Below are 18,715 nucleotides of genomic sequence, written 5' to 3' on the forward strand. Positions count from 1 at the left end.
GTTTTTCTAAAAGTATCACCATGGAGAGGAATCTTGAGATTCGGGAAGCAGGGAAAGTTGAGTCCGCAGTATATTGGGCCATATGAAATTCTGGAGCGAGTTGGACCACTAGCCTATTGGTTAGCATTACCGACAGAATTATCGCAAATACATGACGTGTTTCACATTTCTATGCTACGACAATACCGATTAGATCCTAGTCATATTTTGCATGAGCCAGAGATGGAGATATCAGAAGGATTGACATATATGGAAGAGCCAATCAAAATTCTAGACCAGAGCATAAAGAAATTGAGAAATAAAGAAATACTTATGGTGAAGGTCAAATAGAGTCATCACTGTCCAAGAGAAGCCACCTAGAAAGTTGAGAAGAACATAATAGAAAAATACCCATATTTATTCCCTGAGCCGGTAAGTTAGTTAAATGACCGGTCCTGACACATAGAACGGAGGCTCTCTTTCCAACTGAAAGCAGAACAAAGACAATAAAAAACGAAAGACATCTTAGACAACAGCCACTTCCCAATCTGATTTCACGGATTTGTACTTGACTTTCTATATGAAATAGCTATGTGACCACTTGTACTTACTCTTAGTAAGTCCCCTATCCGCCGTACCTTTATCCTTTTTAACTCCTCTCGCGACAAGTATTACTGATTTGAAAAAACCTCGGTTGGGTGAGCTGCTTTCGCGGAGCAAGTACAGAATCAGACTTCTCATCCTTATGGTGCACCCTATTATGGAAACTTTGACAAGCAGTCTACGGCACCTAGCTACTAAGATAAGCACTTTGAACCCGTCCTGCCAATCTAGTAAAAAGAGTATAAGTAGGATGTAACTCAGGGCACACTTGTATTGATCCCTATGATCGAAGTTATATACTCTATAATATAGGTCTTATCCATACAAGTAATGGAGAACATACGAAAGCTTTGGAATATTATTTTCGAGCACTAGAACGAAATCCATTCTTACCACAAGCTTTTAATAATATGGCCGTGATCTGTCATTACGTGCACGACTATCTTCACTATAGAAGTAAAAAAAAAGGAAAACTAAAAGGCTTTCTACATAGGCATTGTCTAAAACAACGATTTTTATCAGCTGTAGCAAAGAAAGAAACTTCATAGAAGTTGAAATATGAAGAAATAGATATACCTAGCTCTTTTTTCTATGGATAAAAAAAGGATCTAATTGGTAGAGGAAGCACCGTAAAGATCAATTAGCGAGGTTTGGGGCCAATACAATAATAACTGCGTACTTATGTCATATCTACCATATAAACTATTTGATCCAAATATTGCTTCTATGGTTGAGAAGCGTTTTGATAGTATCCTCGCCTTGACTTTATTGAGTGAGATCGAGACCTGTATCTAGTCCCGACTCCTTCAGCCCTGGAACCATCACATGATTGAACTCACACAAAGCCGAAGAATCGAACGTTGAAGGTTCAATTAGTCGCGCAAGTGCGATTAATGATTCATTCAACTAGCGAACTTATCGGGACTTTATAAAGAAAGGCAAGTACAGCATTCAGCTGTGGCTTTAGAATTGAACCGAGTAAGTGTGCATGAACATACCACGCACGATCGGATGTAGAGCCACTAAGAGCTGGCAGACCAGGCTCCAGATCCGAAAAGTCGAGTCTCGGATCAGCCTAGTGCACCAACCACGTGGTACGACGGGCACTCAAAGACCTAGCGAAATGATGGCCCACTCCACCCAAGAGCGCTTATGTTATAGGGGAACTCGTGGCTGGAAAAAAGCCTTATGGTTATGTGACACACATAGACTTGAATGCATGAGACACGGAAAGCCTTTCTCGCTACATCACAGGGGCAGGCCCCAGGATATGAGACTTTCCGTTCTTTAATCAAGCATGACAAAATTTTTATTAGGAGGGGAGAATTGTGACACCTCAGAAAATATAATACATAATTGTAGAATTAGTTGGTAAATTTTCATAAAACTTAGTGATTAGTAAATAAATTATAGGTCATAATTTGAATATAATAAAATTTAAACGAATTAAATTAGAGGTCGTTATAATATTTGGGGACATCTTATATTAATTAAGAAAATTTAGGAGGGACGTGATGGATATTTTGAGAAAAGTCTAATTAAATAAATAAAATAATAATAATATTATATATATAAGTAAATAATAATAATAATAATAATAATAATATTATTATTATATACATATATGTAATTAATGTTGGGGTTACGTATGCATATGGATATTATGTGCATTTATATATATATAAACATAGAAATTACTATAAGTATGACGTTTAGGGTAGATATAGCCCTTGTAGCGAAGGGGTGCTAATTTGGGCCCTTGTTCTAAAATACTTGATATTAGTGGTTGTCCTTATGATAATAACTTGTGGAAATGTAGGTAAATATTATTTGATAGACGCGGGTTTCCCAAACTGTCAATATTTTCTATCTCCCTATCGAGGAACTAGGTATCACCTTGCTGAGTACCGGGACGAGGTTGTCTATATCGTGCTCCACATGACATGGTGCTTATTCGAGGTTGCACAATGTAATTGAACGTCGCTTCGACGTATTGAAGAGGCATTTTCCAATACTGCAGTGGGCGATGCCGAGCTACCTTGTTCACTACTAGGTCGACATAGTCATCTCATGTTTTAGCCAGGATAACATCATATTCAACCAAACAAATGAAGATATTTCGCCCGACATGGATTCATTTTACCATAGAAAAAATCCAACCATTATTGAGACAGAAACCCAACGCACTCTTCGAGATAACATAGCGATGTAGATGTGGACAGCCAACCATACCAACTAGGAATGATGTGTTTGGAGAACTTTTAAACCCAGTGTAATGTATAAGAAACTATTCCAATAGTCTGAACGTATTGGAAATTTATGCCAAATGTTTGTTTAGTAATAAGTATTAAAGTAAATTACATCCACCTCCTTATAATTTTCCATCATTATCGATACCACTCTTTTATTTTAAAAATTATCAATACTCCTCTAAAACTAACGGTTGTCTAACATGGGACCCCCTTCCATCATATGCCTGTAGGGTTCTGTTAGAATTTTGTAGTGAATTGCCAAAATTGACCTTGGCATTGCTGGAAATTGAATTTTAATATTTTTTTATCTAATTTTCAGGGACAAAAATGCCCTTATGGATTAAAATCTAAGAATTTAATGTGTTATGTATGTAAATGTTGAGTTTGTACTTAATATATAGCAAAATTGTTGAAAATTTCCCTTTCTTTAATATATATATATATAAGAAGGTTGTATTTTATTACTATTAGACATTCTTTAAAGGCAATTCCAAGTACATAAGAGGTAATTGCAACCTTAAAAATTAAATTTCAACAATATATGCTAAGATCACAATAAACATAAGAAAATTTAAATATCACTAGATTATAACAAAAGAAAATATTCCGATCATGCTTAACAATTTACAAGTCAAAAGTCACAATATGCCAACCTGGATATGATCCACAAAACTTACATGTCCAAGGTGATAATATGTCAGCCTGACATAATGATCCACAAAAACTACATGTCCAAAGTCACAATATTCCAACAAAAATACATGAAAATCATTAGCTAATTCACAAAATACAACCAACAAAAACACTACTGTCACATTTGTGGGCAATTACTTGGATTTTTCTTTAGTTCACTTGGAGATGATCCAACATCTGATGGTACTCTAATTGACCTGAAGAATGAAGGAGGCTATAGCAAAGAGTTTCGCAATGGGTGAGATGGTGTAGCAGTCTTGAAAGGATCCATTGCAGAGGGTGTTGGTGCTTGCTTTGGAGCTAGCTTTGGCTTCTTTGCTACAGGCCTTTCTTGTGATACTTGTGGTTGAGAACATGTCTGAGGCAACCGCTGAGATGCTGATAAGGAATTAATTCCTCCCTATTTATAGGTAGTGGTTGAGAACAAAAATAGAGAACACCCTACAAGAACCCATCCCTCAGAGCAGATAACCCTAAGAAAAACTTTTTAAACATAGGTGTAGCAAATATACTCTCATCATCATTTGCCTCACTCTGCAAAGTGACAGCACTCCCCTAATTCGTTATTGAAACCATCTTCGCATAGTAAGGCAACTTGCCAAAAAGATATTGCATAATTATCTTCTATCACTTGTAATGCTTTTTTCTTAGGCATATAAATCTACATATATGAAGGATTCACACCATATTTTTCTTAGCGCAGGAAGGCACTGCGAGCGGCCGCACCCACGCGCAGGCAGATTGCGTGCATTTTTTGCATATAATTATTTATCGTGATATTGGATATAACCATATTTTCTTGGGATGATTTTCTTGTCTAGCATGATTAACTATTATTATGTGCTAGAATAAATGTGAATGGATGATCATGGAACCCTAGACCGCATGTATGTCTTTGAACTTTTGTTGGGTGGGCCTGTGTGTCCTTGTGATTTTACTTTCTCCCTCCTTCTCACTTTTAGCCTTGGAATAATAAGGCTTGCTATCTCCCTTCTAATGTAATTCCCCCGACTTTGGATCGGGGTGTTTTTTTTAAAATTATAATGAGAGTAGTGTAGGACATTTTTTGTGGGATTTTTATTTTAAGCAAGCCCATGGAGAAAAAGGTCCATGGAGAAGAAGGCCCACGGAGTAGGCAGCCCATGGAGATATCACACGGCCCACCTATATGTTGATGGGTAAATATATTTTGTAATAGCATAGGGTCAACCTCGACTGACCATAGACTCACTGTGGGCTCACTAGGTCGCATAGGTTGGGCTTGTGATCATCCAACGGGGGTATGCTAGGTTTCATTGCATGCGATGCATTTATTTAACGCTTTAATATTTGATATTTATGCATGCAATGTTAATATGTGATGAGGTCTTGGTCAAACCACTCATAATTAAACTCTCACTTGGTTAGACTATTGTGTAAAGGCCCAAAATGGACTCGGGTCAAAATGGTTTGATATATCCAAGGTTTCCATCCACAATAATATGGTGAGGAAACTGCCACTACCCAAGTGTGGTCTCACGAGTCGTGGCATATTTGGACTAGAGGCAAACTGCATCATTATTATGAACAAAGAAACACGCTCATTGTTTCCCTGTCTCACAAGTCGTGGGGGCCGACAGTTGAGGTGTGATTTGATTGATGGTTTCAGCCCAACACTAATTAAATATTAAGCCCATAAATGGACTTGAATCGAAATAACATTTTGATCCGTCTAGGCCTTCCATCCATAACAATATTATAAGGAAGCTACCGCTATCCAAATATGGTCTCACAAGTCCTGACACATTTGGAGTAATGGAAAGTTGCATTATTGTTATGAGCAAAGGAATAAGCTCGTTGTTTCCCTGTCTCATGAGTCATGGGGGGTGACAATTGAGGTATGATTTGGTTGATGGGTCGGGCTTAACACCGAGTAACATGATTTGCTAGGAGTCCTCGGGATCATGTGAAGAGGTGAGGCAAAATATCTTGTGAATATCATGAATGAGGAATGGCATCGGTTGCCTCCCACAAGGCTTTTTCCATGTGAATCATAAAAGTAGGACATGGTAAATTGTTCTTGTGGATCCCAAGCCCACTAGGAAAGAATTTTCCAATACCCCACTTGAAGTGGTGGGATTTTATAGAAATAGTGGGAGAAGTTAACGACTAAAGATCGAGTCTTAACTAACTCAATATTGTTATAATCTACTTACTGTTTCTGCTTTGCATTTAGAATGCATGTCTAGGATATCATTTTCTAATTTTTCTTTATTTTGAGATTTATTTAATAGAACACAATAAATTAAAAATTGACTGCAAAAATCGGAGGATTGTCCTTAATTTTCGAGCCTAAGCTCTTGTCATGGAAAAGCCATTTTCATCGGACTTGCGAAAGGAGTCCTTGCTTAAGGAACTTTTGACATTCGCAATTAAGGCATAAGGATAATCGCAAGGTCCGCAGCGGCATACCTGCTTCTATCATTCATGAATGGTATGATAGGTTGGACATTGTTGGTTCAATAAATGCTCTATATAAATCATTTTATGTGGTGTTGAACTGGTATATTGGATATGCCGCAACGGAAGCATTTTTTGAAGCCTAGTTGACTGGAGGTTGTCTGTACACAAATATTGGGCTAAGATGCTATCCTATGTGGAAAATCTCTAAGACCCCAATGTTGATCTTATAAAGAGATGTACATTGACACAATCCTTCACGTTGCTTCATCCCTCCTTTGACCTATTAATCATAAACTCTAAATGGGGTGAGAAGACCATTTTATGAGTTGATAAAATGGTTAGACCAATGCGTGGCAACAATTAAAGAATCTGCGCCGTTAGTATTGGACTTGGAGGCTTCGACCTCAAAAGCGAAAGGCAAGGGTGCCGGACGCCAAATGAGAAAGAAGGATGAAGCAAAGTCAGCTGCTGCAAGCGCTTTGAGCGCTCATGTCGCCTTGATGGGCGAGGATAAAAGGAAAAATGGAATAATGGTTTGGCAGTAAAAATTTACTTATGATATTTGCATGAAATTTCCAAAGGGCATTAGAAGAGGGAGTATTTTGAACTTCCCTTCAGTCGAGCTATGGCATTTGTTGAGCAAACATAATTATTATTCTTATTCCCAAGTGTTGGACACTTGCTCTCAAAACATATTTCTGCAAATGGTTTGCAGAAATGGAAAGGAATTAATATTCAATATTATATTTAAAAGAAATTACAATATTCTCGATATATTAGTTGTGTGTGGTATAACTCATTATAGGATAAGAGGGTAAGGTGAAAGGACTGATAATTATCGATTGAGTAGATAAAAGCATTGTGAAGTCAAGGTAAGTAAATAAATAGTATTATCTATATATGTACCCTTTGTTTGTGGTTTTACTGTTATATGAATTTGTGGTTCATGCTGACACTGTTTTATCTGAAAGTATATGAGTGATGGATGATTTGATTTGATTGACGGTATTGTGTACGTGAAATGAGGAAATATGTTGAAATATTATGTTTGATGTTTGATGTGTTGTGGATGCCTGGAAATGAGATTATGTTGATATATTGTTTTACGTTAGTAGTTGCTTACAGAATGGTGATATGTGGAAAAGAGGGAGTGATGGAAATTGAATATAATTATGGTGTGAATACCCCTTGATGTGTTCAAAAGCCTGTAAGGCGAAATGATACGAAAAGAGCGATGTTGCGATATGAAAAAAATATATGATATGAAAAGAGCGATGTTGCGATATGAAAAAAAATATGATATGAAAAGAGCGATGTTGCGATATGAAAAAGATGTGATATGAAAAGAGCGATGTTGCGAAATAAAAGAGCTATGATGCGAAACGAGATTGATGAGCCGGCTGTCAAGGGGATTCACTTAAATTTATATAACGGTGAGATTGAGTTGATGGGAAAATCACGATATCACCTTCTGGTAAGCAAACTAGGAAGAAGGAAGTTTAATTGATTATTTTATTATGAGATAGCTATGTGGGGGTACTACAGTTGATTATGTTGGAATTAAATTGATTGTATTCCAGGCATGTTGCCTACTTATCCTATTTGAGTTGTGTTTGATATACATATATAGATAGGGCTGGTTATTTACTTACTGAGTGACAAGCTCATTCCTCTATTGACATTTTCTTTAAAGAGTAGACTTTGTGGTGTCTCACTGTTGAAGAATAGGTCTACGCACTATACACAAGCAGGTCGGGCCAGTATGTTGTTTTCTCCTCTTTGTCAGTTAGAGTACAAATCGTATTTTGCTTGTATAAAGAGAACGTAAACATGGAGATTACTTGTGATGGACTACTTGTGGTGTTTGATGTGCATATATGATGTTATAGGTTGATTACGCCTGTTATGACGTTGGGGCTTAGATGTTTGACATTCCCTACCTCTTTGCAGTAAGTGGCATGGAATGTTGTTCGATGCACTGAACCCGATGTTGCTTATGTTTTCGAGCATAATAACGGATATCTAGTGTGCACCGATGAGGCAACAAACAGCTGTTGAAGGGCTATCTTTAATACCTGAATAAGGATTAAAGAAGAGCCCTTGACGCACACTAATGGTGAGTTGATTCTGAATGGCTATAGCAATAGTAGCTTTCGGGATCATATGAATAATATTAAATCTCAAAATGAGTGAAGTTCATGATAATATGGTAATATTGGAAAGGTTCCAAGTGGAATACCATAAGGAATCTTATCATGAAAAAATAGATATATGGCAATTTTAAAGTTATCGAAAACGATTAGGACCAAAAACAACGTCCAATTGTTGGGTGTGCTACCTAGCATAGCCGCGCCAGTAGTCACCTTGGAGGATGACAATTAAGCTACGGCACAAGGAAAAAGACCCAAGTCTCATCACAGGTCCAAGAAAAAATCTAAGACACCATCATCTACTTGGAGCGATGATAGGAAAATGTAACATCCGATTGGACCGCAGGACATTGGCAGGAACGACAATAGACCCATAGAACCTAGCCGATTTTGCAGATTGCTCATAATCAGATTAATCTAAAAAAGTCAATGGGAGATTGTTGGAATAGGTGACCAAAAGCCAATTGAATTGGCGGTTTTGAGAACCATTTAAGCATTCTTTATTTAAGCAATGTTCTCCCAACAAATATGGTAAGTATTCGTCTTTGGCACACATATTTGTTCTGCTTACCAAATTATGTCAAGCACTATATTGATGTCACAACAGATGCCCACAAACCACTTTAACAACCGTGCAATAGTTGGATTGCGCATTGGAAGGCGGTCATAAAATCAACTGCCAAGGGTTTAGGTCTGAAATACGAGACTGTGCATCAAGAGTCCTACTGAGACTTGCATTAAGATTCGCATTCATTTGATGAGTGTCGTGTTTCATCAGCGACAGACGTGGGAAGTCTATGCAAACTTAATGGGTCGATTAGCTAGGTGTCAAATCAACTGAATTCACTTGCAGGGATCGTCATATGGAAGCCTTGGAGTCTTGATCGGTATGACTCGAGTCCCCGGCTCCGATAGTACTAGAGTAGTTCTTAGACTAGAGGAATCAGGACAATCACGTGCATATGATGACTGTATCTTATGTCTGTGTGAGAGGTGATTATGTCACGGACACGATCATCATAAACCTTACCTAATGCAGTCGGAGTATGTAGCGAGGACGATGAGTTTCAATAAGAGTATCCGTCCACTGTCAAAACGTGATAGAGATATCTCCTATGCACTTAGAGATGCGTTTACACTCTATAAACTTGTAGCCACAGTCATTGGTCGAATAGGAAAAAGAGGTTCCTATGTTGAGCAATTTGGCGTAATGCGATCTCAAGTATTAAGCATAGACGTCTAGTCCAGAATAAACATAGCAAAAATCACAAAATAATTTCCATCCCTAACCACCCCACTCGGCCGACCTCTCTCTCTCATACACACTTGGTGTTTCTTTCTCCATAATTCTCTTCTAGCAAAGAGAATTGAGGGATCCCAATTTCGGGATGGTGTGGACACAACTTTAGAGGGTTTCTACATTGAAGCCTTAGGTGAACGAACCAAATGAAGTAGGTTCGAAGTAAATCAAATCAAAGAGGTAATTTCGTTTTATAATTTATGCACCTCTCTTTTTTAATTCAACCATTAGCCCCGTATAATTTTATTTTTATTTATTATTAACTAAATCAAACGCCTGGAGAACTCCAAGGGTACACCCTTTCTAACCATGGTCTTATTATGTTTTGTTTTAATTTACGTAATTTTATATTACCGCTTCTCCTTGTGCATTTTTGGGCCGATCAACTTGCACTTTCCGGTGTCATTCCAAACCTTGGACAGATCAAATCATTTTGATCCAAGTTTATTTTGGACCCTAACACTTTAACTTGGTCAACCAAGTGAGTTAAATTTGTGTGTTAACCGAGACCACATCACACTAATGTTCGCATGCATAAATATTAAATATTTAAAAGCATTAAACGCATCACATGCAAAATAACCTAGCATACCCCTATGGGATGATCACACCTATGCGACCCACTGAGCCCGCTGTGAGTCTATGGTCAGTCTAAGGTGGCTATGCTATTACAAAAGTAATTTATCCATCAACTTATAGATGGGCCTTGTAACTCCTCCGTGAACCTTCTTCTCCATGGGCTTGCTTTATTACAAAAATAAACTTCACCAAAATAAAATTCTATACTACTCTCATTACAACTGAAAAGAAACCTCGATCAGAAGTCGGGGGGAGTACATAATGAGGGAGATAGAAAGCTTTATATTCCAAGGTAAAAAACGAGAGGGAGAGAGAAGAAAAAAATTTACAAGGGCATACGAGCCCAACTATAAACATAAACATACAAGTGGTCGGGCTTCATGATCATCCATCCGTACATCACATAATATACATCCCATGTAAAATCATAATCCACGATATCCAATATCATAAAATTAATTATACAAAAAAATACAAGGTTGAAATTTGCAATCAAAAGGATGATTGAAAAACATGTGCATATAATAGATTCAATTAATCATGCAATTTTAATTTTAGAAAAAAAATCCAATTTTATTCCAAAAAAATTAAAATAGCACAGTCAATAACTAAGAAGATTCCAAAAAATCAAATTTTCAGAAAAAACGACAAAAAATAGCCCAGCTGTCGGCTTACAGCATGCTCAGTCGTTCCTACGCACGGCAGCGGCAGTATTGCTGAAGTTTTTTTTTTTTGTTCATTATGAAACAACAAAAACAAGCACCATATATAAAATTCTAAATTTTTACATGGTTAAATCATCCAATTAATTACAAAAATCAAACGAGCTATTTTTACCATATAGTTACCAAATGAAAAGCGATAAAACATGCTTCAAAAGCCGAAAGAGCATGTTAACATGCTAATATCATATAACCATCAGCCCCTACATCGAACCTGGTCTGATACCACTTGAAGGATTGCGTGGTACGGCCGGGGAACGCACAAGCGTAAGCAGTAGAACGAAAATGCATAATAATTAAAATTAAAGCGTAAAACCACAAATCCAAGGGGTGTACCCATAGAATTCTCGGGTGTTTGATGTATTAAAAAACAAAAATAAACATACATAAGGTTGAGGTAAATATACATAAATAAAAAAAATAAGAAAATAGAAACACGATACCTTCATTTTCTAGCATCCGGTGGAAATGTTGTTCACTTGAGGCTCCAACCCAGAAACCCTCTAATTTGTCCACATCAAACCGGAATGGAATGTCAATGCTCTCTTTGCTACAAGAGAACAAGAGAAAAATTGCTCCAAGATCAAAAGAGAGAGTCGGCGGCTGAGAGGGAGTAGGAAGGAGGAGGGATTTTGTTTTTTGGTTGTATATTGTGCAATAATATCATTTCCTCTAAAATTATACACAACATAATATATATATCCTGTATAGATGTACATGAATGTGTCTAGATACATTCGTTCATCTATATAGTATGTCTTCTTAATTCCAAATCAAGAAGATGGCTAAAATTGCACGTAATTGCAATTTGCTAGCCAATTATTTCATTCCATAGAATTTTTCAATGGGCTCAAAAGGGCGGGTTGGCCAATTTTTACGCTTAAAAATACAAGCCCAATGAATTTTGTCTTAAATTCAATTTTAATAAAAAAATACATCAAATTGAGCCCAATATGTATTTAATAAATACATAAGCCCTCACGGTCTTTATTAATTAATAAGGTTCAACTTATTAAATAGCAAGGACAAGTCCAATAGAAGTTAATTTTATTAATTTAACCTTGGGCCTTCCATCCAATTGAACTCTCATTTTTAAGTAATCTGTTTACTTGCGGAATTAATTTAAAATTAATTCCTTTTTCTTTCCCGATGATTTGTGTGTGACTCTTTAGATTCACCTTTCAACTAGACTTGGGCTAGTGTCTAATATTATGATTAATTAAATCTAATTTAATTGATAATTCTTTATTAACCCTTAATCAAGAAAGCACGTCACCATAGGTGGCTGTCTAGCAATGATCTATGGCACTAGAGACTGGTGAATGTCCGTGTGAACATTTAGGCTCTTGAGTGCATACGGGTATGATCCTTCTATCGTCTTCCGTCCTTAGTCTAGAGCATTGAATTAGGTGTCGGTTCCCACCATGGACTAGGCGTTTATGCTTAATACTTGAGATTATGTTACGCCAAGTTTCTCGACATAGGAACCTCCTTTTCCTATTCGATCAATGACTGTGGCTATAGGCTCATAAAGCGTGAACGCATATTCAAGTGCATAGGAGGTACTTCTATCACATACTGACTGGGGACGGATCCTCTTCTTGGAACTCACATTCCTCGCTACATACTCCGACTGCACTGGACGAGACTTATGATGATCATGTCTGCGACACTATCACCTCTCGCAGATATCCAAGATACAGTCATCGTATGCACGTGATTGCCATGATTCCTCAAGTTTGAGAACTACTCCCGTACTATCAAAATTGGGGATTTGAGTCACACCAACCAAGCCTTCAAGACTTCCATATGACAATCCCAGCAAGTTAGTTTTCAATTGATTCGACACCTAATTAATTAACCCACCAAGACTGCATAGACGTCCCATGTTTATCACTGATAAAACATGGTACTTACTAATTGAAAGCGACTCTTAGTGCAAGTCTTCATAGGATTCTCGATGCCCAATCTCAATGTCCTCGACTTGGAACGTTTCAAATCCAACCTTTTGGCAGTTGGTTTCATGACCGCCATCTGATGCGCGGCCTAACTGCACGGTTGTCAATTGGTCTGTGGGCTTTGTTATGATGTTTAAGCAGATGCAAACATACAGAATGAGTACAACAAAGAAAATGCCAAATAAGCGAATACTCATTTTATTCACTTAAAATAATATTACATAATACTCATCTATGCTCTGTCCTTGCAGCTACGGGCTTCAATGCTAGATTTATCTCACTCATTAGAAATGCTATTGAAAATTTGTGGTTCACCATCCTCGTTAATGGAGAACCTTCAGGTTTCTTTAAATCCACCAGAGGCCTATGACAAGGAGAACCCCTATCATTTGCACTATTCATTTTGAGATGAAGCTTTCCCAAGGGGGCTTGATACATTATTCTTGCAAAATCCTAAAATATACTATCAAACAGGAGGTAAACTTAGAGTTACACATCCATCATATGTGGATGATGTAATTATCTTCACAAAATGTACTAGGGAGGCCCTTATGAAGCTCATGGAATTCCTCAGACAGTATGAAAAATATTCGGGGCAAAAGATTAATCAGTTAAAAAGTACCTTCACCCCCGGAAAAGAGGGCTAGTCTTGTGGCCAATAAGATCAAAGCCATCACTAGATCCTGTTGGAAATAATTGCCTTTGACCTACGTGGGAGCACCTTTGTTTAAAGGGAGCAAAAAGAAAATTTTATTTGAGCCTCTTCTTGATAAGATCAGGGCTAAAACCATAGGATGGGAACACAATTTCCTTTCTCATAGTGGTAAGTTACATCTTATCAAAAGTGTGTATCATTAATACCTATCTTCCTTCTCCAGGTGATGAGCTCTCCAGTTGGTATCATACACAAGATAGAACAACTTCTTATCAAATTCGGACACTCAAAAGAACATTCACTAGATTAAATGGTGTAACATCTGCTTTCCTATTGATGAAGGTGGTCTAGGGGTGAGAAATCTTAGAGATGTTATCAAGGCATTTCCCACAAGCTCTGGTGGAGGTTTAGACTGAACAACTCTCTCTGGTCTAAATTTACCATCAACAGATATTGCAAAAATAATCATCTATATATTGCCAAGGCTACCAAAGAAGATTCCAACATATGGAGAAGGTAAGCTTGCACAAGGGCTGAAGCGCAAAAACTGATTTCTTAGAGCTTTGGCATTGGGGAAATATCCTTCTGGCATGATTGGTGGATACCCGAAGGTGTTGCCACCGACATTATGCAACTTAACACTCAGTCTCCAACAAAGATGAATCACTTAGGAAGAATCATTAATGACATCGAGAAATTGCATCAAGAAATACCACACCAACTGATCAACCACATTCTGCGGTTCCTATCAACACTGATGAGGATGATTTAATGCACTGGAAGTTGTTTTTTAAGGGGACATTTACTACTACATCTGCTTGGGAGAATTCTAGTGATCATGTGACAGAGGTTCTACAAAAGTATCTGGTCACCTCTCATTAGACCTACTATTTCTATATTCATCTGGAGGCTGATCAATAACTAGTTACATGTTGATACTAGACTGAAGCAAAAAGGCATCTCTTTTACTTCTCAATGCAGTTGCTGCTCCTTAGAGGAGGAAACCTTGCCTCACTTGTTCCTTCACAACAAAATTGTCCAGGAAGTCTGGAACTTTTTTGCTCATATTTTCTACTTTTTGCTTTCTTGACAGATAACATACTTCCATTTTTGTAGGCTTGGAAACACAAAGGACAAAATGACTACTCACATCAGGGATGTCATCCCAATCATAATCCTCTGGAATATCTGGACTATGCACAATGTAACCAGACATGAAGGCTTACCTTTCAAGACCTCTTGCATCATTTTCAAAACAATTGAGAATCTCCAGAATCTCCACAAAATAAAGCTACTGAAAAATATACATTGGAAAGGGGATCAAAATGCAGCATTTCAACTCCACATCCAAATCAGCTATGAGTATAAGCCCTAAAAATGTATTGATGTCTACTGGAACTGACCTCCTAACAACTGGTTCAAGCTTAACACTGATAGGGCTGCCAAAGGCAATCTTGGTCCTGCTGGAAGTTGGAGGCTTACTTCGAGACCATTTTGGGGGGATCTTCTTTGCATTCAGGAGCCCCTCAGAGCATGTTCTAATGTCCGAGCTATGTTGAAGGCTATATTTAGATAACTACAATCTGCAAAGATAAAAGCCTTCATAAGATTTTGATTGAAGTGGATGCATCAAATGTCATCAAAATCTTGGAAATCCATGTTAAGGAGCTTGGAACTTGCAACACCTTCTCCAAAAAACCAGGACGCATGAGAAGTTTGGAAACCAAAATCTCCCATATCTACCGAGAAGGAAATAAAACCACTGATTTTTTTGCTAACCAAGCTTATTCTGCCAAAGCCTTTTCCATACTCAGTCCAGAATAGATTGCAGGTAAAGTGAAAGGTATTGTTCGATTGGATAATCTCCACCTCCCTTATATTTGTTCATAAGAACTTAGTACGTACAGGTTCACCTTATTACTTTTGCTTGAAATTGGGGGTACTCTGTTTTTCTGATAAAATGGTTTGTATCATATTTGAGATGACTTTTATATATGGTGGTTTTGTGTTTCCAAGAATGATGCAAATGAGTTCTATCTGTGGTACATTGCTAAATGGTTATGAATATACCTCTGCTCCATATTTTTGGACTTTTTAGTTCACTTATCGATGATCCTTAGATAAAAAGGTATAGTTTGTAGGAGCAATTTTTGTAGGTTTTTATAAATTCCTTTTTGCAAGTGTTAAGATGCATGCTCTTAGTGTTATTTGGCGCACTGGCAAAATTTTTTTAACACGTCAAATTATCTAAAACGACCGATTAAATAGGGTAAGACTTGTTTTAAATGTAAGAAAGTAATTCTCCTTATCTATGAATGATGTAGGTCGCACAAATTCCGGATCGGGTCGCTGGATCCTTCTTTCGAGCTTCCTATTAGTAGATCTTGAGAACAGAGCAAACGTAAGACTAGCTGGGTAGCCCCAGCGAAGGCCCTCCGATGCTTAAGTTAGAAATGTGGGGTAGAAAGCGATCAGGTGAGGACGATTAAGATTCAGAAAAAGTAATAAAAATGTGCTTGCTGAAATATTCATAATGCGAGTATATATAGTGGTACGGTACTGCATGGGCGTGTGACACGTGGCATCATCCGAGTGCTCTTAAGTTATGCAATCCAACGGCTAGATAGATGGGTTGACTCCATAGACCCGGATCAAGCGGGTCGGGTTGGATGACCCGATTCAAATATAAACGCGCGAATCGTGCCATTAACAGTAAAATCATTTAAAAAACAAGGATATTTTGGTCATTTAATAATTACCTTCATTAGTGGACTAAGAGGGAGTAGATAAGGACACTTCTTTTCACTCCTTAATTCTGTCATTCTAGCATACTTCAAATTTTGCAAACCCGTCTACGAAATTTTTTGTTTTGTTCTTCTGAAGCAGATTGAGCCTCCCTCTGGTGACAGAAGGGCAACCATCATTGGTAATTTTTCTTTTGGTTTCCACTTTTATATTGGGACGACGTGACATTTATTTGCTGATATCATACACAACGGATGCTTTATCCGCAGCAACTCCAAAGCCCCCCGGTAAAGAAGGCACAAAATAGAGAAGGGTAAACCCGCCATGGTCCAATCACCTTCCCACCAACAATGCATTCTCGGCTGAGAGTTTTTCTTGCACGAGCCGCCAGAAAATCTGCGGGTCTTTCTTCCCCTTCATTTTCGCCGAATCCAAGAGTTCTATCAAATGGAGAGTATACTGGTTTTGCCAATGTTGCTGTAAGTTCTCGTCGGCTCCAGTCGCAGATTTTGACTTATTACTCTGTTGTAGTTCGACGTGGCTTCTCTGGCTACGCTGTCGAGCAGTTCTCCGACGATGAATATGAATGCGACTACGAAAACCATCCGGTAATTCATTCTCTTCTCCTGTGTTTTTAATGTTTTGCATATGCTTGGTTTTGCCTTTTTGTGTTTTTGATGCAATTAGGGCTTGAATTCTTAGTTCGGTAAGTTGTTTTTGGGATTTCTGGGAATGGCTCCAATATAACACCCTCTTAATTATTTATGTATGTTTTGGAGAAAAAGATAATATCTTTTCATGGAAGATTGGAGTGAGTGAAGGTTTATATGAATCAACAAATGTAATGAGTAGTTTGAAGAAGATTTCCCATTTGAAATTTGCTCCAAATAATTGTTGGAACACCATTTCAAATTGTTTGTTAAGACATTGTTTTTCTGATTAATTGTTTTGTGATAGGCAGTGAGACATTTGCAGTTCCACCTATGCATCAATGTCTTCAGCTGCACGACCATTTCTTTTTTAATTAATTGTATGACTTAAACTTGGATAGTAACCCAAAATGGAAAGTAATTACTCTGAATATGTTCTAATGTAGGTCTCATCATCAGTGGCGAATATTGATGAATGGAAATGGAAACTTAGCATGTTGGTACGAAGTGATAAGGATCAAGAAATAGTGTCCAAAGATAAAAGGGACCGGAGGGACTTCGAACAAATATCTAGCCTTGCCAAACGAATGGGGCTTTACTGGTAGGAAATTGTACTTCAAATAATTCCCATGTTTGGTTGTTATTTATTCAGCTATACCTGAAACACTGTTAATCTCACTGTTCAGTGAAATATACGGGAAAGTGGTAGTTGCCAGCAAGGTTCCTCTTCCCAACTACAGGCCAGATCTGGATGATAAGAGGCCTCAAAGGGAGGTAAGACAATACATCCAGTCACCCATGGATGCACTTATTTAATGTTTGCGCCAGGTCACTACCTCACTTCTATTACCTTAATAAATACCGATATCCACCATGGCGTGACCCTCTACAACTGATTTGCGTTGTGAATCTTCAGAACAAGGAACTCTACTATATGGGTGTTTGCAAAGATCGATGATGAGCTTTTTCTAAATTGATTTAGAATATGAGTTTGAAATTGTTGTTGTTGCTTCTCAGACCCAAAAGTTTACCTTCTTTCTGGCAAAAGCCAAAAGCTCTATGAGTGCTTCTTCCAACTTCTAGGTTTTCTCCTCCAAATGTTCGCAATATTCAAGAATGCTGCCAAAAGGGTTAATTTGATTGATATTTTGATCTTTCACCAAACACTCAATTCCCACTTTTTAACTAGACTTTCAATTAAGTTTTAACACTCTCCAATCTTGCTCCTATTTCTTAAAATCACTTGAATTCAACACTTCTAAAAAGCAAAATCTTGCAAGCACCACCTGTGCCTGGCACTGATCCCAAATACTGTTTTAATACCACAATTTACTATGACAGCACCAAGAGGAAATTTTAATCTTGTCATATTGTTATGATCACGTATTTCTTCGGAGCATTTTGCTCTATTTTTGTTAATATTGGCAATATTATCTCAATCACTGTAGGTGCACCTTAATACTCCCTCTCATTAAATGTTCCTATTTTATTTTTAGCCTGTGCATAGATATCTCCTACTTCTAAAGCAACAATTTTTTCCGAATGTATCCTCTGACTTAGTGTAAAAACGTACCCCATCAACTCTAAACCGTAAATTTTGATGGAAAAGATTTAAAAATTCCAAAGACTATGACCTTTTCAACCCTCGTGCGTATCTAAATGCTAATTCACTTGGGAAGGATGAGCATTAGCTTTCTGCTTTACATAGTGTTTATGTCCGTTGTTCTGAGTTAGGATGCTTCTTTTATAAATGTCTGTATTATTTTATATTCACCCACAATAGGAAATGTATGACAATTATGATATAGCCATATAGGTTATCAGCCGGAATTGTATTTAGTTTTCAAGTGTTGGTTCACTTGATCAGGTTGTCATCCCCTTGAGCTTGCAAAGAAGGGTGGAAGGTTTGCTCCAAGAACATCTTGACAGAAGAATTGTGAACTCTGATGAAGTGGGTGACACTTCAGATAAAATGAAGGTCAATCAG

General features: G+C 37.6%; 1 protein-coding gene across 2 annotated transcripts in view; it reads left to right on the plus strand.

The window, feature by feature from the left end:
* Positions 16,133-18,715, plus strand: part of LOC105172288 (DExH-box ATP-dependent RNA helicase DExH3) — a gene marked incomplete in the record, with an annotated part of 18,477 nt that continues 15,894 nt past the window's right edge. The window contains 5 exon segments of one of the 2 annotated variants that reach the window (XM_020697333.1): positions 16,133-16,259; positions 16,348-16,686; positions 17,175-17,329; positions 17,415-17,502; positions 18,596-18,715. In XM_020697333.1, coding sequence (XP_020552992.1) covers positions 16,429-16,686; positions 17,175-17,329; positions 17,415-17,502; positions 18,596-18,715 — 621 coding nt within the window. 2 annotated transcript variants of the gene reach the window in all.

The sequence above is a fragment of the Sesamum indicum genome, linkage group LG10, assembly GCF_000512975.1.
Source record: "Sesamum indicum cultivar Zhongzhi No. 13 linkage group LG10, S_indicum_v1.0, whole genome shotgun sequence".
Lineage (NCBI taxonomy): Eukaryota > Viridiplantae > Streptophyta > Magnoliopsida > Lamiales > Pedaliaceae > Sesamum > Sesamum indicum.